Source organism: Eschrichtius robustus, chromosome 1, assembly GCF_028021215.1.
Source record: "Eschrichtius robustus isolate mEscRob2 chromosome 1, mEscRob2.pri, whole genome shotgun sequence".
In the NCBI taxonomy this organism is placed as follows: Eukaryota; Metazoa; Chordata; class Mammalia; order Artiodactyla; family Eschrichtiidae; genus Eschrichtius; species Eschrichtius robustus.
In genome coordinates, this window is record NC_090824.1 from 180,377,846 (window position 1) to 180,398,702 (window position 20,857).

The 20,857-nt window shown below is 50.6% G+C and overlaps 1 protein-coding gene across 1 annotated transcript; it reads left to right on the top strand.

Annotated features, from left to right (window-relative positions):
* The first annotated feature begins 479 nt into the window (after nt 1-479).
* On the top strand, nt 480-20,649 carry ECHDC3 (enoyl-CoA hydratase domain containing 3). The gene is made up of 5 exons (XM_068560149.1): nt 480-838; nt 5,637-5,758; nt 7,146-7,243; nt 11,446-11,646; nt 16,816-20,649. Exons 1-5 carry the CDS (start codon nt 669-671, stop codon nt 17,125-17,127), a joined length of 903 nt encoding a protein of 300 aa, XP_068416250.1. The 5' UTR covers nt 480-668; the 3' UTR covers nt 17,128-20,649.
* Nucleotides 20,650-20,857: the final 208 nt, after the last annotated feature.

Sequence of the window (20,857 nt, forward strand, 5' to 3'; positions counted from 1 at the left end):
CGACACTTCATTTTTTCCTAATCTAGGCAAACCACTACTTTCTTGGTGTTGTTAACAGAAAGGAGCAAGCTACATCACTCCTCGCCTCCTTTAAACCCTTTCATCTGGCCTTGCAAGAGAAAAACCCTCAGAGCGCCCCTGCAGGTTTAGAGTCGTTCACCCCAGAACCAAGCCCTCAACTCCTCCCGGGAAGGGCGCCAGGGACCAGGGGGCGGGGCGGCTCGGGGTGAGGGATCAGAGGCGGTGTAGGGATATCGGGGGCGGGGCTCGGGGGTGGAGCAAGGGCGGCCGGGGCGCCAGGGGAGGGGTTACGGGGGGCGGAGAGTCGGGGCGGGGCCGGAAGACTAGGGGGCCCGGGCGGTGGGGCGGGGCGGCAGACACCCGGGGTCGAGGTGACGGGGGCGGGGCGGCGGGGCGGCGGGGCGGCGGGGCGGCGGGGCGGCGGGGCGGCGGGGCGGCGGGGCGGCGGGGCGGCGGGGCTGGGTCCGGTCTGGGTGAAGAGTCCGGTCGAAACCTGGGCCTGCGATCCCCGACTCGGTTTTGCCCGCTGCCCGGAGCGGTCGAAGCGCAGCGGCCCGACTCGCCCCCGCGCCCCTCGGAGTGCCCAGAGCCCGCGGTCCTTGGCGTTGAGCTCAGCGGCGTCCGACCCCGGCGCGTCTCTGGCCGCCATGGCCGCCGCCGCGGGCCTGCGGGCCTTGGAGGCGAAGGGGTCGGGCTGGCTCCGGCGCGGCCCGTGGCCTCTGCTCACCGCCGGCTTCTGCAGCGGGGGACCGGCCGGGATCGGGCGGCCGGAGCCGGGGTCGCGCCCCACCAGCACGCGGCAGCGGGACGGCATCAGGTCAGCAGCCCGCGGGTGTGCGGGGCTGTTCCCAGGGAGGGTGGCCGGCGGGACCCGGGAAGAGAGAGGGGCGGAGGAGGTCGGGCCGCCGGCCGCGCCACCCCACGCGGAGTACAGCGAGGCTCGGTCAGTGGTCAGCTCCGCCAGCCACGGAGCCCAGTTTATCCATCACAGCGGATCGGTCCGGCGGAGAAGTCCGACGTGGAGGGAATCCGCGGATGCTGCGTTTACAGACGTCCCTTGCCTGGGCCCAGTGGCCTTCGCGACCCTGCAGGACGCACACGGAGGATTTAAGTGGGGCTACCTGGGAGGGCTCCAGCACTGCCCCTAAACCCAGGCCAAGTCGACAGTGCAGTTGGGCTCAGCGTGGGCAGCCTTGTGGGAGGCTCCACCGCTGCTGTACCTTTGAGAAAGCCCTTCAGTAGAGGGTTCTGTGCCTCACAAACTTGACCTGGCTCCGAGGCGAGGTCAGGCATAGCCGAGCCGCTCCTTGGCCCTCATCCAGAAGTGCCCACGTGAGGGCAGGTAAATAAATAGGCTGAAGGACACAGGGTACTGAGCTCTGCCCTTTGGCTCAACAAGCCTAAAACCCTTTTACAAAAACATACCAGGGCACAAACTTGAAAGTGGACGGTGGTGTGATGAAGGTAGAAGGCCCCAGCCCCATCCAGGCCTCACTCTGACGTTTGCCTGGCCAGGGCAAGAGTGCAGAGGGAGGCCTAGGTAGCATGTCTGAGTATTTAGACCTTACAAATCAAGCTGTGAAATATGTTTTCTTCTCCTCCCCTCACAAGTAGGCCGTCGTAAGACCTGAAAGGCTGTGTTTGAATTTACAATCCCCAGGCTCCTAGGAACTCCCCCAAAGCAGGGGAGAGCCTGCAGCTTTGTTCTTTTCTTCCCACCCTGTGCTGCCTGCCTGCCCCACCTCTCCACCCCTCCCTCCTGCTGCTCTGCCAGGGGCTTGGCACACAGGTCTGCAGACACCCCATGCAGCATGCCCACAATCTGTCTAATCCTTCACCCCCCACAGACAGCTGCTCACAGCCACCCTCTGGGCCTAATGGTGCCCACTGCAGAGCCAGGGAATTCCAGGGTTTCAGGTGACTGGGGCGGGCTGTGGAAGAGGGTGGTGATTTCCAGGTGGGCACATCCCAACTTCCCAGTGGACTCCTTGCTCACCTGGAGGGGCACTGCTAGAAGAGGGGCCCGGGCAGGGGCCCTTCTTGCCCATTTTCAAGGGCACTTGTTTTTGCAAATCTGGCCCATTTGGCATGGCAGCCAGGCAACAGAAGACCTCGTTGATTCTCCAGAGTTAAACATGAATCAGAAGGGGGGGATGGTGGGAACAATCTATCATACATGCTGGGAATGGTTTAGTAGGAAGGAAGGCCAGCACTAAAGCAGAACTATGTCAGGCACTAAGTGGGTGAGCTGGAGCAACTCACTCAAGTGTCCCTTTTCAAAGCTGCTTCTCTCGGTGACAGTACTGCCGTGTAGTGAGGGCCAGCTCAGAGTTGGGTACTGTGCTCGGCGCTCCACACTCCTTATCCCAACCCTTACTACAGCCCACTAGGTAGATGACATTATCCCCACTTGACAGTGAGGAAACAGAGAGGTCATATGGCCAGGAGGTAGGGTTGCCAGGAGTCAGAGAAAGGCCCATCCGCCTCCAAACTTGTCCTCACTCTTGCCGTGCCATCTCAGGGTACTCGCCACTTAGGATTAAAAGAGATGCCAAAAAACTAGACGAGGTTAAAATCCACAGCAGTTGGTGGAACTGGCCGTGAAAAACAGAAATGCTCTTTTTGGTCATGAATTCAGTCAACAGATACGTGTTGAGTGTCTCCCCTGTGTGGGAATCCGGCAGTGTCTTGCCTCATGGACCTTCTGGTGGTTTACGCCGATAGGATGGCCTTCCGACAGCTCACTGCGGCATCTACAGGGACCATCTCTTGCCCCGTGAATGGAAAGTTTACACTTTTTTTTTTAATAAATTTATTTATTTATTGGCTGCGTTGGGTCTTCGTTGCTGTGCGCGGGCTTTCTCTAGTTGCGGTGAGCGGGGGCTACTCTTCGTTGTGGTGCACGGGCTTCTCATTGCCGTGGCCTCTCTTGTTGCGGAGCATGGGCTCTAGGTGTGCGGGCTTCAGTAGCTGTGGCACTGAAGTTGTGGCTCAGTAGTTGTGGCTTGCGGGCTCTAGAGCGCAGGCTTAGTAGTTGTGGCGCACGGGCTTAGTTGCTCCGCGGCATGTGGGATCTTCCCGGACCAGGGCTCGAACCCGTGTCCCCTGCATTGGCAGGCGGACTCTTAACCACTGCGCCACCAGGGAAGCCCCGGAAAGTTTACACTTTTATCACCTGCCCTGGTGGTGACCTCACTCTTAAACAGATCCTCTCTCAAGAGGGGTGGTGTTAAAGCTCCAGGTGCAAGACATCCCATGTTCTGAACCAAGGTAGCCACTGGGGGAATTCAGACGGGTGAGATTCTGAGGAGGTATTATCCACCGGGTTTGATATCCTGTGGAATGAGGAACGGAGCCATTGGGTCTCAATAACCAGTTGAACCGCAATCCAGGATGGCTTTCTGAGATAAGCAAAGGGGGAGGGGGCCGGTTGGGTCACTGGGGGAAGACGCCCAAGGGGCGGCTCGGTGGAGGAGTCCAGGAAGCAGGCCGGTGAACCTGCGGGTCTGGAGCTCAGAGAGAGGTTTGAGGTGGGGCCAGGACTGGGCGTGGTCAGCACAGAGGTGGTAGCTGATGCCAGGGCCCCGGTGAAGTCGCCTGGAAGGAGTGTGTGGAGCAAGAGGAGGGCCAAAGAGGGGGCGCTGAGGACCGTGGCATCCGGGGGTGAGAAGAGGGCTGGGAGCCCATCAGAGGAGGAGAGAAGGAGCAGCAGAGAAGCACCAGAAGAACGGGAGGAGGAACACGTTTCCAGAAGGCGAGCAGGGTCACAGCGCCACTGGGTTTGCTTCTGGCAGTTGGGAGAGTCTCGGCAGCACCAGCTCTGGTGGAGTGGCAGCCACAGAAGCCTGGTGGCCCTGGGTGAACTCGCAGTTCAGAGCACTCCGACAGAGCACTTGGGCCAAAGGATTAACGGGACACACGACACATCAAGGGCATTTGAGGGCTGGCATCTTTTTACACAATTTTGCCTGAGGCCTTAGAATTTAACTTAAGCATATGTCACCGATGGGATGGCAGCTTTTTAGGTCTGTTATAGCGAGCACACTCATTATTTTATTGGAAGGCTTATCAGCAGTCTCTCTCCACCACCCCCAAAATATGGTTTCTGGGGCTATAAGCATATCAGCTACCAGTCACTTTTGTCCTTGGGAGAGAACATGTTTATGAGAAACCAAACAACGGCTATCACAGCCACCTGAAGATGGCAGCAAAACTGAAGTGGCATTCCAAAGAAAATGGTTATTCTTAATAACGCACTGAAATAAATTCAGTCATCGAAGTGGTTTCCCAGAAAACAGTGGCACAGAGGCTGTTTATTGAGGATCCAAGTTGACACACAGCAGTGGAAATATCAGATTCAAAAAAGAATGAGGGACTTCCCCGGTGGCACAGTGGTTAAGAATCCGCCTGCCAATGCAGGGGACATGGGTTCGAGCCCTGGTTGGGGAAGATCCCACATGCTGCAGAGCAACTAAGTGCATGTGCCACAACTACTGAGCCTGCGCCCTAGAGCCCACGAGCCACAACTACTGAGCCCACGTGCCACAACTACTGCAAGCCCGTGCGCCTAGAGCCCGTGCTCCGCAACAAGAGAAGCCACCGCAGTGAGAAGCCCGCGCACTGCAGCGAAGAGTAGCCCCCGCTCACCACAACTAGAGAAAGCCCGCGCGCAGTAACGAAGATCCTATGCAGCCAAAAATAAATAAATAAATAAATAAATTTATATTAAACAAAAGCCACTTATTAAAAAAAAAAAAAGAATGAGGAAGGCAGAAAACGTGGGCGGAGATGGACGGGAAACAGATAGAAAATATATAACAATCATCTGGTGTCTGGCTCGTTGCCCATTCCGTATAAGAGCAAAAAGAAGACGTTTCTGTGTTTGGGCAGTAAGATGACAATCCAGGTAATTATCACCAGCACGTGGGGTACTTTAAAACAGCAAGCAGGCCTCTGAACACTAGCTTTTGGGGGATGACGTCCAGGAGGCCCTCTTGCTGCGCAGTTCTTCACGGATCACCCCATTCTCAAACAGGAATGATTTTGCTGAATTACAGGATGTCACTATAGAGAAGGTGAGACAGTGTTGTCAGATACGCATACTGGCATCTGCACCTCAGCTGCCTCTCCCGTGGGGTGGCTGGGAGGAGATTTGGGGCCGTATTTTCTCTCTTGGCTCCTTCTCTAACCTATTCTTTCTGGAGAACAATGGAAAGAAGCCAGTTGAAAGTAGCACTGGGTGTCAGACCCCTCCGGCCCCCACCGCTGTCTTACAAACCTCGCAGCCACTCAGTCTGGGCGGTGATGATTTTGGAACGGCTGCGTCTTGCCCTTTTTGTGGAGGTGGCAGTAATGGTTCTGACAGCAAACTTGGAGAAAAAGGGAAACAACTCAAGGGAAGAGAGAGAGAACCCCACCTGCATTTCAGGTAGTCTCCTTGTCTTGACTTAGCTGTCACTCCCGAGAGTTAACAAACCCTCTCAATGGCCTCTGAGCGCCCACAGCTCTCTTTTCTGGGGTTTTAAAAATAGCTCCCAAATTAGAAAGGAATTGCAAGGGGTCCTTACTTGTTTTGACTGGCACATGACCCAGTAATTATAAATTGTTCTTCGCAGGAGCATTGTCTTGAGCGATCCAAAGAGAAGAAACGCGCTGTCACTGGCGACGCTGAGATCTCTCCAAAACGACATTCTTCATGAAGCCGAAAGCCAAGATCTGAAGGTCATTATTATTTCAGGTATTGATCAGATGTCCATCCTCAGTGTTCTGCAGAGCCCAGAAGAGGTGTCTCAAAATTCTTTGGTTAACTAGGGCATTCCCTCATTTAATGGGAGAATTGTTTTGAAGCTCCTAAACTTGTGCATGGTGGGAACCTTGGTCCTGACACTACTAACTGTGGAAATTACGGCAAAGATTACTGTGCAGTGAAAATATGTCTTTTCCTTTCTGTTGGATACTAAACATTGCCACTCGTGGCTATGCTGGTCTTCCCATCAAAAGCAGAGCATTGATTTCCTCATGGACCTTATATGATGGGTTTAATCGCCAATCCTTTTGGTAGACTGCCTAGTCGGCTAGGACCAGGCTGCTAGGACACTCGATCGGTTTGTCTTTCAGTTCTTACCAGGCTCTCAACTGAGATGCGCAGTCTTCTTCAACGGTGCCAGAAAGGGTGCCATATTTTGCCCAATTCTTTCCTTGCTCTTTTTCCAGTAATAATTTTTACCAAATTATCTGGTGATGATGGCAGTGGTATAAATAATAGCAATGTCAGTATTTTAAAGCATCCACAGACAAGTAATATGGATGATGGTCTGTGATGCTTTTTTTTAAAAAATTAAGGATCAGTGTTTCCGGAGAATGTGACCTTCTTATCAGTGGTTGAATATACATTTTCAACTGTTTTATGTGGTGAAGAGAAAAGAAATAGAGCTGTTTGAGGTCAGCAGTCAGGGGGGCGTAACCCGGATGCAGCAAAGGCAGCTCACTTCCAGACGGCACCATTTCCTCCCTTGCTGCCTGTCAGAACCGCCAGGACAAGAGGAAATATGAAAAGGTGTTACCGGCTTCTCAGTGGAATTACATTTTGTTGTTGTGGTTAATGACAACAATGACAATAGAACCACGTCCTCAGGTCCCTTGTTTATAAAATAAAGGGATTCTCTTCACACTTTGACCTTCCTGACTCCAGCCCCAGGGGTGGCCGTTGTCTACAGGCTAAATGACAGGGGTGCTGCTGAAGGCCGGGTGGATTTATGTGGCCCTGGGTGAGTCTGTGTACTCAGGCCAGACCAAGTCCCAAAACAAAAAGTGTGGCACCAAAGGGACGACTCTGAAAAGAGTACCGTCGCCTTGGTCACTGAGCCGTCTCCTTTTTGCAATTGTTGTTTTCACTGGTTTCCACCAGGGACCTTTTAGAAAACAGACGCCTCACCCTGCACTGTCATCATAAAATACTGGCTGTAGCTTTTCAGGCGAACTGGAATTATTCTTATCAAAATCGGGCCATTAACTTTCTCTAAGTGTCCACAGCGTCCATACGATCGCTCCCTGAAGTCGTTCATCGCCCCAGCTCTGGCTATTTACATCTTTGTCTTTTCTTTGCTCAACTGGAAACATTGCAGCTGAGGGCCCTGTATTTTCTTCTGGGCATGATTTAAAGGAACTGACGGATGAGCACGGCCCAGATTATCACGCTGAAGTGTTCCGAACCTGTTCCGAGGTAAGCCAGGGTGACAGTTGACATTGCAAGCCTGAGAGTGATAACTGTATTAAATATTGAATTAGGCTTCTAGTTTACAGATTAGATCTTAAGCTATGAGACGTCACCACTGCAGAACTACTGAAACCTCTATGGTCATCGGTGAACGCTTCATCCAAGCAACTATTTGGTGTAGACTTTTCAGAAGTGACCGTGGTTGGCTTTGGATCTTGCCATAGGCCAAAGAAAGGAAAACATATGCTGCTACTCAGAGTTGCCACCTCTACCTTAAGGGGGTATGTCTTGGTATCCATGTCTTAAGTAAGAGGTAAAGGGCAGAAAGGTACATCTTTAGAGAGGAAGAACCTAAGATTATTAAAAGTTTTAAAATTTTAAACTAAAACACCTCTGTTAATGGCAAAGAGAGCATTCATAACAATAATGACTTTTAAAATTATTTTCAAACCCTTCTTTCAACTAACCTTTATAATCACTGCCTCCAAGTAGGAAAATTAACTTCTTCATTTTTACCTCTACTCCATCTTCTGTCTCTTTAACCACATTAAGGAGGGAAATTGACAACAGATATAGGGGAGGAAGAACAAAAGTTGGGGATGACTTATAAATGCATCAAATCAACCCAGATAATCAAAAATATAGAATCCAACTTTAAGTAACACATTGTTCATTTAATGAGCATCTATTGAGCACCCGCTATATGCATACTTGCAAGATACTGAGGGAAACAGAAGGAAAAAAGAGTTTCCAGCCGACCTGAAACTGGAACTCTAGTTGAGAAGGAAGACGTATAAAGCAGTTTCATAACCTAACCCTAAGATTACTTCACCTAATTTCTCCTTCATACATTGACTTAGTCATTCATCTCTTTGGTTATTAATGTTATTAATGATTCAACAAATATTTAGCAATACCTTCAATGTAGACCAGACAGAAGTGAGCATCAGAGAGGGGAAGGGGAAGGTGATTGGGATACATTCTCGTTTTCCTTGCCCTTCCAGAAACCCCTTAGGAGATCAGATTATAGTTTCTCATTTCGTGGAGGGACAAACCGGAAAAGTGACCAACTTGACTTCATGGAGATGGAAGCAAGTCAGAGCCAAGACTTCAGTCTTTTGTTTCACATTAATGATGTTTATGGGACATTCCGCTGTTGTGTTTGCCAGGACTTGGTGCTTTAAAAGTTATTTTTCTACTAATACCTTGTATGTTTGGTCGAAATAGAAAATCATCGTAGAGAACTAGTGGAGCCCTTCCATCCTCCCTAAAGGGCCTGTTTTGGTCACTTTTCTGTGGTATCTTCATGAACTGAGATCTAAACAGCAAAGGGCCACAGGGGAGCTGAGCTTCTTCCCCGGACAAAGGCCAGATTTTCTGGAAGCTTCCACCCCACGGATGCCTCCAACTCACTGAAAAAAGACGCAAACAGGACCTCGCCCCGATGTAGTAAAATAGGAGTGAAAGTACACTGACTTCTTTAATACTTTTTCGAAGAAAATCAAATTGCCTTGGATAAATCTGAACACCATGAACTTGTGCGAGATTTCAGTTTGCAAGTGTAATCAGCAGGCAGATTGCAACAGAATGAGCTAGGTATTTCCTCGTTCAGTTTATGCATGAGAACAAGTGATGGTAGAAAGGAAGAAATATCTGGATTGTCTCCGCATCTAAATTCTGTAGCAGATTTGTCACAGACCACAAGTGCCGCATGATGGTTAGTTATTTACAAATCAGAAATGGGGCAAATTGAGAATGAGGAGAAACACCTGGTCAGGGGAGAACAAACGTCACCTTCCTCGGGCAGATGTGCGGGGCTTTCGCTGGAGGCCCATCCTGGTCTCTTCTTTTGTCCCGTTCAAGTTTGAAGGTGGAAACCCTGGTCCAGGAAGAGTCTTCCCTCCTCCTCACACCCACCACTGACGTGACAAAGGGACAGGGCCACTTGCTTTGGGAACGAGCGTAGAACCCTCCATGATGCTGTTCAGTGAGACTGGGGCAGAGTTAAATTTATGTCCCATTTTGGAGTAGGCAGGACCAAAACAAGTACTGAATTCAGGAGGCACAACAGGAGGACTAATCATTCTTGACAATCAAGGGATTGGTTACCCAGCTGGTGTATTAGCTAGGTTCCCTCTGTCTTTCCTGAATTGCCCTCTAACTTTATTTAAAATATTTTTTTAATTATAAAAGTAATAGATACTTCTCATAGAAAATTTGGAAAATCTAGACGAATCAAAAGGAAGAAAAATAAATTACTGATACTACACCCATGATCATACCACCCAGAGAGCACTGTAAATAATATTTTGCTGTATTTCTTTTTCATCCTTTCCCATGTGTACCCATTTGTTTGAATGATCATACATGGGTGTGATTATACAGTATAATTCTATAATATCATCATAGCATTGAATGCTTATTATGTGCCAGGTGATATTTTGAGAACTTTAGACATGTTAATTTACATAATCCTCCTGTTCTGTAAGGTTGTTACTATAATTATACCCATTTTACAGATGTGAAGACTGAGGGATAGGCAGAAAGTAAGTGATAGATGGGGTGTCAGCCCCCAGCAGCCTCACTCCAGACCACCATGCTGATATTTCTCTCAGAAAATTTCATTGTAATGAGAATGTAGCATTCCATTGCATTGGAATATATTTTAGTTTATATAGCCATTTACTTATTTTTGTATATTTATATTATTTATAGTTTTTACTATTATAAAATAATGATTTGGTGACCATCTTTGTCCAGACAGCTTTTTGCCCTATTTCAGATTATTTCTTAGAATTCCTAGATCGAGGGTAGGATATTTTTTAATGTTGGTGATCTACTGGATTGCTGAAGTATTTCCCACCAGCTTGTGTGGAATCTCAGCCCTTCCTAGACGACAGGCAGGAGACAGACTGTGCCACCCAAGTCACAGCCAACTGACTCTTCATACCTTCAGTTGATCAGGTGACGGATGACACTTAGAGCTGAAACAGTCTTTTCTGTCTCTGCAGTCAGACCTTAGACGCTCTTGTGCAGCCTGCTTGCTACTGTATCCACTGAGAAGCAGCGCTGCCCCTCACCTTCCCCATCCTCACGTATGTGCACGAACCGCCTGTACCCACCAGCAGTTTGGGGTGCTGGTACATATATGTGCATTCCTCTGGAGGAGGGTCATTAGCATTTACCAGATTCTCAAAAGGCGACCCCCCCAAAGTCAGGAATATGATATCATATCCCTAAATATATAATTGGTCGTTTTATAATAAAGCTGACAAGTACCAAATGTTCATGAACACAAAAAGTAAGTTCCTTAGGCAAAAGCTTGGAATCCGTGAAGGTCGTTTTCCTTGGAGCAGCTGCGTGGGAAGCAAGCCCAGGTCCCCACCTCCCCTCCCTCCTGCTGGGGTCGAAGGGCAAACATTTATACACTGAAGTCACCATAGTAACACAATCTGTTTAGAGTGTCATGGAAAAAAATGGAGAAATTAGCCAAGTTATTTCATAAGCTGCAAAACTAAGTTAAAGTTCTGGAGATTTTGTGGGGGAGGGGTCTCACCTGAGCCAGTTTCCAGCTCCCCTCTCTGTGCCAATGCATTTTGGAATTTTGTTTATTTTGATGATAGCGGGGTGTTCCCCACCATCTTAATAGAATTGAGAGAGTATCATGGTGGTAACTGGAGAAGTAATTACTAAGGAAATTACCTCCCAGGCCCTTTCCCACCTGTTTCAGACTTTTAACACAAGAGCTCCACGCAGGCACCTTTGGGACAGAACTGCTTGTTCCCCAGAGGTCAAAGTCAGCCCTCTTCTGCAGCAGGGTTGCTAGGGGAGCGGTTGAGGGGACAGCATCCTCACAGAAGTCATGCTGGGGGACAGACCAGGGGCCTGGAGTCAGACAGAGGTGGCTCAGACCTCATAGTCCCCCTTGCGGATCTGGTGGCCTTAGGGGGTTACTTCCCCTGTGACCCTTGGTGTCCTGGTTCCTTCCTCCTGGATCTCAGGAAGACCAAATCATACAGTCTGGCTCACCATCGATATTTAATGAAAGTTATTCTCTTTGTGACGTCCCCTACCTTTTTGTCATAGAATCTGATACACTGATAGCATAGGAAAAGGGCTCTGAAAACAGTGAAGTCACATAAAATCCTAAGTGTTCACGTCGCACCTCACTCTTGGATGGAAGTGAAGCAGGTGTGTTTGCTCCTCAGGTCATGATGCTGATCCAGAACCACCCGGTCCCCGTCATTGCCATGGTGAACGGCCTGGCCTCTGCCGCCGGGTGTCAGCTGGTTGCCAGCTGTGACATTGCCGTGGCGAGTGACAAGTCCTCCTTTGCCGCGCCGGGCGTGAACATCGGGCTCTTCTGCTCCACCCCCGGGGTGGCCCTGGGGAGAGCGCTGCCGAGAAAGGTAACTGAACTCCCTGCACCCCCTTGCTAGCTGTGATCCTCCAGTGCCTGTGAGGGTGAGTTCCAGAACTTTCTTGTTGAAAGTACCATTTGATTCAGGACATTCTGCCCAAAGCAGAGCTGGCTGAATGTACTAATGTCTCATGTTGGGAGGTTATCCCAGTGGCTGTCAGTTTGTAAATCACTGCTTTTCATTCTTGCCTACCCCTCAATACAGCTGGTTAGGTTTTTAGATATGCTTTGTTTTCATAAAGGTGAACATTTTCTGCACTCTTATTTGAAATGCAATTCAGACACAGTTTTGTTTCACGGAAAGGTTGCCCATGAGCTATAATAGCATGGTGACATATGCCAGTATAAGAGGCTAGGACACTTTGTCGCTGGCTTCCTGTTTGCCAGCAATCTGTCTCATTCCAGAACGGACTAAAAGTAGCTGATACACCGAGTGTGTCAGGTTTGCAGTGGTTGCAGGAATGTCCTGTACATGGTGTGTCAAATCTGCCCCAGAAGGAGCTGCATTGCCAGAGTTGTTCTGTCATTGCTAACCCGAGTCAAGTCCACTTTCTTCACAAAGCTTTCCTCCTTCCTATAACGTCATAAAGAATGTTTACTGAACAGCTCTTAAGTGGAAACCGGTGGTTTCCTTGTTCTAGAAAAATACATCCTTATTCTCAACTGGAAATCTGTTTTTAAAGGGGGTGCCAGAGTCATAGCAAGTAGGGAATCTAAATTGCTTTCTAGAATATATTAACCATTTTAGCATCAACTAGGAAAATTAGCAGTTGCTCACATGCCGGAGGCACAAAAGAAATGAGCGCCAAGGGAAATCAAGCCACAGGACCAAGAGGTTCAGGGGAGCACACCTGCCTTTCATGCACCTCCTCATTAGCTTTTACAAAAATGTGTGTTTGTGAGAAAATTCTGGTGACAGATACCTACAAACACACACACTTAGGAAAACCAGCTGGATGTGGGCTCCACATTGGAAAAGGTGACCCTCAGAACACAACAGCTTGCTCCAGTGTCCTCAGACTCAGGGGGGTGTCTGGATCCCACCAGGATACACATTTACCTTAAATGTTATATATTCATTCAATAAATACTTCTTAAGTCCCTGCTTGGTGCCAGCACATTAAATTAAAATGCATCACAAAGTTATCGTCAGAGCTTATGAACGAAGTATCTTATAATTGTGCAAATCAAATCTCCAGGCCTTTTGCACATTAAAGGTGGTTGCTTGGCCAACCTGCCACTGTTCAGCTTTGACACCTAACATTCTGGAAGGTTACATGTTAAAGCATTTGAAACCTTTAAATCAGCCCTACTTTCCGGATAAGAATATATTCTTTCTCAGAACAAACTTTAGGACTTCCCTGGTGGCACAGTGGTTAAGAATCTGCCTGCCAATGCAGGGGAATGCGTTCAAGCCCTGGTCGGGGAAGATCCCACATGCCGTGGAGCAACTAAGCCCGTGCGCCACAACTACTGAGCCTGCGCTCTAGAGCCCGTGCTCTGCAACAAGAGAAGCCACCGTATAGAGAAGCCCAAGCACCACAACGAAGAGTAGTCCCCGCTCGCCACAGCTAGAGAAAGCCCACGCACAGCAACGAAGACCCAACACAGCCAAAAATTAAAAATAAATTCTCATTTAAAAAAATCTTAAAAACAAACTTTAAAAATCAAGGCTTATACTTGAGTCCCAGAAACTTACAAATTGATCATATGTGTCAAATTTTAAATTCGTTTTTGAGAAGAAAGAAGGAAAAATTTTTTTGACAAAAACAGGGCTTAAATTCTCAGGAAGCCCAGTTCTCAGAACCATGTTGCATAAATCTCACCTGCGTGGCCCCCCCAGGAGGAAAACTAGGGATTCACAAAAATCTAAAACCGACCAAAACACACCCGCCTGTCGTCAGTGCTTGGCTACACCCACAGTGACGCATCCATACACGGGCCGCCAACTGCGTGGGTGACAGGCCAGCGTCCCCGTGCACATCCGCCGGGAAGCAAAACTAGCAGATGCCTTTGCAAAGTGTCCCGGTTGGGAAGCTCCGCCCCTTTCACACGGGTGAGGCGGCAGGTGTGGGTCGCCAGTGCCCTCTGCTGGTCACCCTCGGGAACTGCCCAGCTTGCGGAGGACGCTGCCTTTTGTCCTGCAGAAACCTTGGCGAAGAGCCCTCGGGTTCCAGCCAGACTGAGCCTGGGCGTGAATCATTTACCACGTGTGCAAAGTGTCCCCCTCCCGCGGCTTGAGTTAAATATGCATCTTCGTTGCACATATAGACGACCTGCCTGGTGCAGCTGCTCCCTCCCCCAGTCAGAGCTGGTCTCGCCCAGCCCCTCAAGCAGTGGGTACCACGGTCAGGGGGAGCATGAGAAAGACCTGAGCCCCGGCTTCCCAAACGAGTCAGGTCTCCGCACGAACACTTGCTTCCCCCAGTTTACCCACAGTAACTCTGTGCATCTGCGGAATCTGAATTCCTAATTGTCTGATTAGATCAGAGTAGAACTTGCAAGATGGAGAGGATGTTAAGTGAAAGCCTTGCTACCCAGCCCGCGTGCAGATCACCAGAGAGCCTGGGAACCGGGGGTCTCGGGCCCCCCCGCCGCCCCAGACCCACCGCGTCAGAATCTGCATGTTAACAGTGACGCTGTGGCCACCACAGGCGTATGTTCAACAGCCCACCTCACGGAAGGGCTGGGGTCTCAATGACTCACCGGAGGTCTCCCGGCTGATGAAGTTAACCCATGATCCCCTGTCAGATCCTTCCCCTCCGGTCCTGCCGGATCGCAGCCCTAATGCTGACGCACCACCAGCTAGTTCTTCTCCTACTCGTGACTTGAGGAACCCCAGAGACCCCTCTGCTTTAAATAATCAGGGGCCTTGATACCTAAAGCCAACATTGGAGATTCATACAAATTTACAGGAGGAAGAAGCCTGTTAATAACAGGCACTGCATTTTCTAGGGGCCTCCTGGGTGCCCCGCACTGTAGTATAAGTTTTACACAGCTTTCTCCAATCTTCACAATTCTGCAGGAGAATGGGAATCTTTACTCCCATTTTTTCAGATGAGGAAACAGACTCAGAGGGTTAAACTGCCCCCTTAAGTTCGTGTAGTTGGTAAGTGGGATTGGAACTTGGGAACATCAGACACCAGGGGTCAGCCTTGAAGATCAGCCTTGGCTTCAAGCGCTTTTTGTTGCTTTTAATACAGATACTCTGGGAAGAGGAAGTATAAAATCACCACCTTGTTAGGGGGACCCTAACAAGGGTTGATTACAGAAAAGGATGAGAGGAGGTATTTTCTTCTCTCATCTGAAGTTTCAGGGGAAACAGTAAGTAAAGATTGTGCTGATTCGCCATAAAATAGGCTTTCTTTTTCTCAGGGAATGCCACTCTATTATCTAATCCGTGTGGGTACAACCCCTATAAATCAATGTGGTGCTAAATAGCATTACCCCACCAGGCAGGTAAGGACACTGATGCCAGAGAGGGCCATGAACTAGGTAGGACCAGGTAGGAAGTTGAAGGCGGGCCAGGAACATGAGTGCCCGGGACAGGGGGTGACTCTCGTGTTCTCTTGCTCCTTCCCCAGATCGGACGCCCTGGCCTCTGCCCTTCACTGGGACTCGCTGGGAGTCTTCAGAGGCGTCTTACTTAGCAGCCCTGGATCAGCCGCACCGGTTTTTAGCTCCACATTCAAACAGGCACTTCAGACATGCTTTGCAGTGACAGTGCTGTTCCTGTTCAACTATGAAATGGCCTTGTAGCTCCAACATGTCATCGTGAAATTTCCAAAACTGGACAACATTGGGATTTAGTCCTCTCCCCTAACTGCAGAGGAGAAAATGGGGCCAACATCGCCTTGTCCCTGGTGGCCAGTCCAGTCCACTGTGTGCTCCATCTGTACCCGCCTTCTGGCCTCTCCTCCTCCACCAAAGCCCAATCGCTCCGTGATACGATCTAGTCTCATGATTGAAAAAACCACCTTAATCGGTGGTTCTAAACTGGGAGCAATATTGGCGCCAGGGGCCGTTTGGCAGTGCCTTGATTGTCACAAGTTGGGACAGGGGTACTACTGCCCAGTAGATAGAGGCCAGGGATGCCACAAACATCCTACAATGCCCAGGACAGCCCCACACAACAAAAAAATTATCTGGTCCAAAACATACAATAGCCCTGAGGTTGAAAAACCATGACTTAAGTGCTGGTGATACCACAAGCTAGTCCAATGATCTGTAACAAACCACCCTCAACTCAGTGGCTCCAAACAATAGTAATTTGTTTAGCTCGTGAATCTGCAACTTGGACAGGGCTCAGAGAGGAAGGCTTATCTCTGCACCACAAGGTCCGTGGCCTCAGCCGGGAAGATTTGAAAGGGGAGCATGACAGCTGGGGGCAGTGGTCTGAGGGCCCGCCCGCTCCCACATCTGGCTGTTGAGGCTGCCTCTCAGCTGGGACCTCGGCTGGGCTGGTCAGGGGCACACACAGCACCGCCTCAGTGTGGCTTGGGCTTCCTCACGGCGTGGCAGCTGGGCTCCAAGGCTGAACAGCCGGAGAGAAAGAACCAGTGGAAGCCGTGTCACCTTCTGACCTGGCCTCTGCAGGACTGTGGCATCACCTCTCCTGTACTGTGTTTGCCTCCATCCATCCACTCCTTAAATCACTCACCAGTAAATATCCTGGCAGCTGCCTACTACGTGCAAGGTACTCTTCTGGTGCTGGCGATACAGAAATAAACAGAACAGTAAAAAAAAAAGTCTCTGACCTAGTGAAGTTTTTGTGCCAACAAAGGAGATAATACAATAAACAAAATGAATGTGTAAAATATATAGTAAATGGTGAAGGTGCAAAGGAAGAAAATGCAGCCAGAAGGGGGATGGTGCTGGGGTATGAGCTATGATTTCAATAGAGTGGTGACACGTGACCTGAAGGAGATGAGGAGGGCCCCCCCCTCTCCTGGGTGCTCATGGATCCCGTCCCTGGCAGGAGTCTGGGGATGGAAGACCTCAGGGGTGATGGGGCACATGGTGTTTGAGGAGCAGGTAACTGGGCCGAGCGTCAGGGTACAAACGTCTCTGCAGAGTGAACCGGGGCGGGTGGGGCCTGGGTGGCGCTGGGTCGCAGGACGGCCGGTGCCTAAATAACGGCCCCTGTCCCCTCCCACAGGTGGCCTTGGAGATGCTCTTCACCGGGGAGCCCATCTCTGCGCGGGAGGCCCTGCTCCACGGGCTGCTGAGCAGGGTGGTTCCGGAGGAGCGGCTGGAGGAGGAGACCCTGAGGATCGCGAGGAAGGTGGCCTCGCTGAGCCGGCCCGTGCTGTCGCTGGGCAAAGCCGCCTTCTACAGGCAGCTGGCTCAGGACCTCAGGACCGCCTACCACCTCACCTCCCAGACCATGGTGGACAACCTGGGCCTGCCGGATGGCCAGGAAGGGGTCAAGGCCTTCCTCCAGAAGAGGAAGCCCGTCTGGTCACACTGAGCGGCCTCATCAGAGGAACCGGGGGCTGCGAGCCCAGTGGGCAGTGCTCAGGGCTCCCCACCACCGGCCCCACCCGTGACCTTCTGACCCCCAGACACCACCGCTGCCTCGTGACTGTAGCAGAGCCAGCCTGCTTTTCCGGCATCAGTCACGTCTCAGTGCACGGGGTCTGGGTTACGAGCCAGCGCTCCCTGGGGAAGGGGTGACCTGGAGGGTCGGGTGCTAACGTGAGCGGAAGGGCTGTGAGCACACAAGAAAGCCCGTGTGTGATGCTCCTTCCCAGAACCTTAGGGGAGGGGATGCCCCCACCAGGGGAGAAGGTGAAGATAAAACTGAGGCGAGAAGGAAGGATTTCAGCCCGACTCTGTGACCGGAAAGGGCCCCCAAGGTGGAGGTGGTGCCGGTTGCCCACGACGGGAAACATTTCAGATCTCCACGAGATACTCTCCACTCTGAAAATCTTCTTGATTCTATTGAGAAATAATCATGCCTCTGGCTTTGGGATAATCTTATGGGATCTTTTAAAGATTACCTATTTAGAGAGACTGGTAATTTTAACTTCCCAACCAGACTGTAAGCTGGTTGAGAGAAGAAAATCAATGAACTCTTTGATGTTTGTGCTGATGGACGTCTAGTAGGTGCCTGGTGCTTCTGTAATGAAGGTCCCTGCCACCAGGATACTGGGAACCCGGACCCTGGGCTAAACCTGAGGATAAAAGCATCAGGGAGAGAAAGGAGGGACGCAGAACACACATTCTCCCCCCACGAAGAATCCTCTGGAAACATTTCCAAACTCTGCTCAGCTTCTGGTAAAGAATCCAGACTAGCATCAAGCATTTGAGTTCCCCAAAGGTGGTTTAGGACCTAAACATCTTACTTTCTGGTTTCTGGTCCAGTTAGGCCCCAGAAATGTCCTAGACCTCTCATCCGCCAGCTCACATCTGGGGCTGATCATTTTTTTTAAGGCCAATTTTTTTTTACCTGTGAGTAGAGTGGCCGTAAATGTAATTAGTACCAAAGACAGACACCCGTGAGGCTCTACCCAGTGGTTCTCATTCTAATCACGGGGGCAAGCAGCCCCTGGAAGGGAGGTCCCCTAGTGGGTTTCTACTGAGATTGGCCTTTTTTTTTTCTTTGCCAGAGTTTAGAAAGGTGAAAAAGAGTGTTTTCTTGGAGGGCTTCCCTGGTGGCGCAGTGGTTAAGAATCCACCTGCCAGTGCAGGGGACACGGGTTCGAGCTCTGGTCGGGGAAGATCCCACATGCCACGGAGCAACTAAGCCCGTGCGCCACAACTACTGAGCCTGCGCTCTAGAGCCCGCGAGGCACAACTACTGAGCCCGCTAGCCACAACTACTGAGCCACAACTTCAGTGCCACAACTACTGAAGCCCGCGTGCCTAGAGCCCGTGCCCTGAAACGAGAAGCCACTGCAATGAGAAGCCTGCACACCACAACGAAGAGTAGCCCCCACTCGCCGCAACTAGAGAAAGCCCGCGTGCAGCAACGAAGACCCAACGCAGCCAAAAGTAAATAAACGTAAAAAAGAATGTTTTCTTGGAAAGGAGGAGCTTGTTACTGAGAACGTTCCTCAGAAGAAGAAAGATCATCAGAGCTACCAGTCCCTGGAGCCTGGTACACACCAGCACCCCCTGTACATCCTCATTCAGTCACCACCAGAATCCAGCAGAGCGGGGCCACCATTGCCTCCAGCTTACGGATAAAGCCGTGGATGCCCTCCCCCCTACCCCCGGCTGCCCACCTTGTCAGGGAGCCTGGGCTGGCGGGAGGCCGGCCTGAAGACCTGCCCCCTGCCCCTCAGCTTTCCAGAACCCAGGACTGGGCTAAGCGTGCCCCCTGGAGGACTTCGCCAGTGCACCAGGGACGTGGGATCTGACTATTGGCAAATCACCAGTGGAGTTTTACCACGAATCTGATAAACAACTGTCTGAAATTTCAACCCAGGCTGTGAAGGACTGGCCGTCATGATCTGCTCAAAAATAATCCGCAGGGGGGGGCCCCTGCGGGTTGCCCCCGTGGGAGTTGCTGTGTGGCTGTTGATAGATCCCACAGTGAGGAGAGGGTGTTATAAACTCTGGGCTTTGGAGAAAGCTAGCAAAGCCTTCTCACACATTCCAAGGAAAACCAAGTTGCCTTTCCAGTTTCTGTATGAGCGCACCATAGCCTCCAACCAGGAAATCCTCTGGCCTCTAGGCTGGCTTCCCAACCTGTGAGCTGAAGTGCCTCAGGGACTCGCTATAAATCTTTATAATCGCCGGAGCAGAAAATAATCCAGAAGGAAAATCTACCCAACCACCAGTGTCATATTAATTCACCCCCAAGGCAAATATAAATTGGGGGTTAATTTGCATCTCTGCTTCCTTCCACTGGGATATTGAATGAAAACTTTCTGATCACCACACAGATGACTGCTTTTGGAAAGCCTCGTGTGTTCATCTTTCCCTCTGTACCATTTACTGCTCAGGGAGCTTTGCTGAGCTCAGCCCAGAAGACCCCCCACCAGTAGATTCAGGGACTAGAAAGTCAGTGAAAGGGGCCTTTGATTCTGCACGGCCTGGGGGAGAGAGCATTCCCAAGGCCGGCCTCGGCCCCCCAAAAAACAAACAGATGGCGCGAATAAATGACTAATTTTACACCAACAAATGGGGGGACCTGCCAGGAGATTTATTGAGCCGAAACTCTTGACAGGCAGCCCTCGGAAGGAGCTCTCTCTGCTCCCCTGGTATGTGCAAGGCTCAGAGTAGTTAAGGCATTGGCCACAGTTGAGCCAGCATCTATATGACTCTGAATCCCGTGCCTCTGACACCACACCGCAGTCCTCCCAATGTACCAAAAAGATCACAGTTCCAACCTGGAGAGACGGACGACCAACGCACTCAAAGGAAACCAATCAGAAATGGCAGAGCCAAGGCAACACAGCTTTGCTTACCGAGGGGATGCAGGAGAAGCACAGATTCAACCTCGAAGAACACCGAGTTCAAGTCCGAGGATTGCCACCATCTAGCTGTGTGACGGTGCAGGTAACGGAGCCTCTTTCAGCACCCAGGTCCCCTTCTGGGACCCTCTTGTCCTCCCGGTTCTGACACTGCAGATTCTACAGCAGTGGAAACTTGCTGTGAAACCTGAAACAGGTAGCTTTGCTCAGAGAAAATGCTCTTTTACAAAAGGAGATGGACCTCTTCCCCGAGAAGTGGTGAACAGTGAAAACACCTGATTACATTGGAGCACGAGAAATCCATTACGGAGCCTCAGAGCCTGGGGGCCACACCTGAACCTTTTTAAAATGTCCGGCTGGGAAGCACCTACAGAGTGAAATCGGCAATCATCCTAATTTTGTCTAGGGGCCCCCTTTCCTCTCTCCGTCCTCTGAAAACCCACTGCACTAAGCTTTTAAATTGTTTTAAAATATTTGACCAATGAGTGATTATTCTTTCCTGGCAGTCGTTAAGAGGCCAGAGTTCAAATCAGCCTTATTGAAGCTCACCTGTTACTGTTAATAAACTTACGAAATTTCAGTCTTGCAGGGGTTTTTCTTTCATGTTCTGGAGCCCAGAATGTATTTTTCAGGTCCCAACCAGAGGCCCCCCGAGAAGCTGGCAGGCCGTCCTGGGCCTGCAGGATGGGAGGGCCCGGCACCCTCTGGCTCCCCGGGGGAGGGGAGGCCGCTGTCCCACAGGAAAGGGGGCGGGAAGGCTGGGGGCCGGGTGAGCCC

Bases quoted from the DNA above. Each gene is read 5' to 3' on its own strand.
- ECHDC3 (XM_068560149.1), top strand. From the start codon at position 669: ATGGCCGCCGCCGCGGGCCTGCGGGCCTTGGAGGCGAAGGGGTCGGGC. The intron at 5,759-7,145 runs GTATTGATCAGA...GAAACATTGCAG, and splicing joins GAAGGTCATTATTATTTCAG to CTGAGGGCCCTGTATTTTCT. The intron at 7,244-11,445 runs GTAAGCCAGGGT...TTTGCTCCTCAG, and splicing joins TGTTCCGAACCTGTTCCGAG to GTCATGATGCTGATCCAGAA.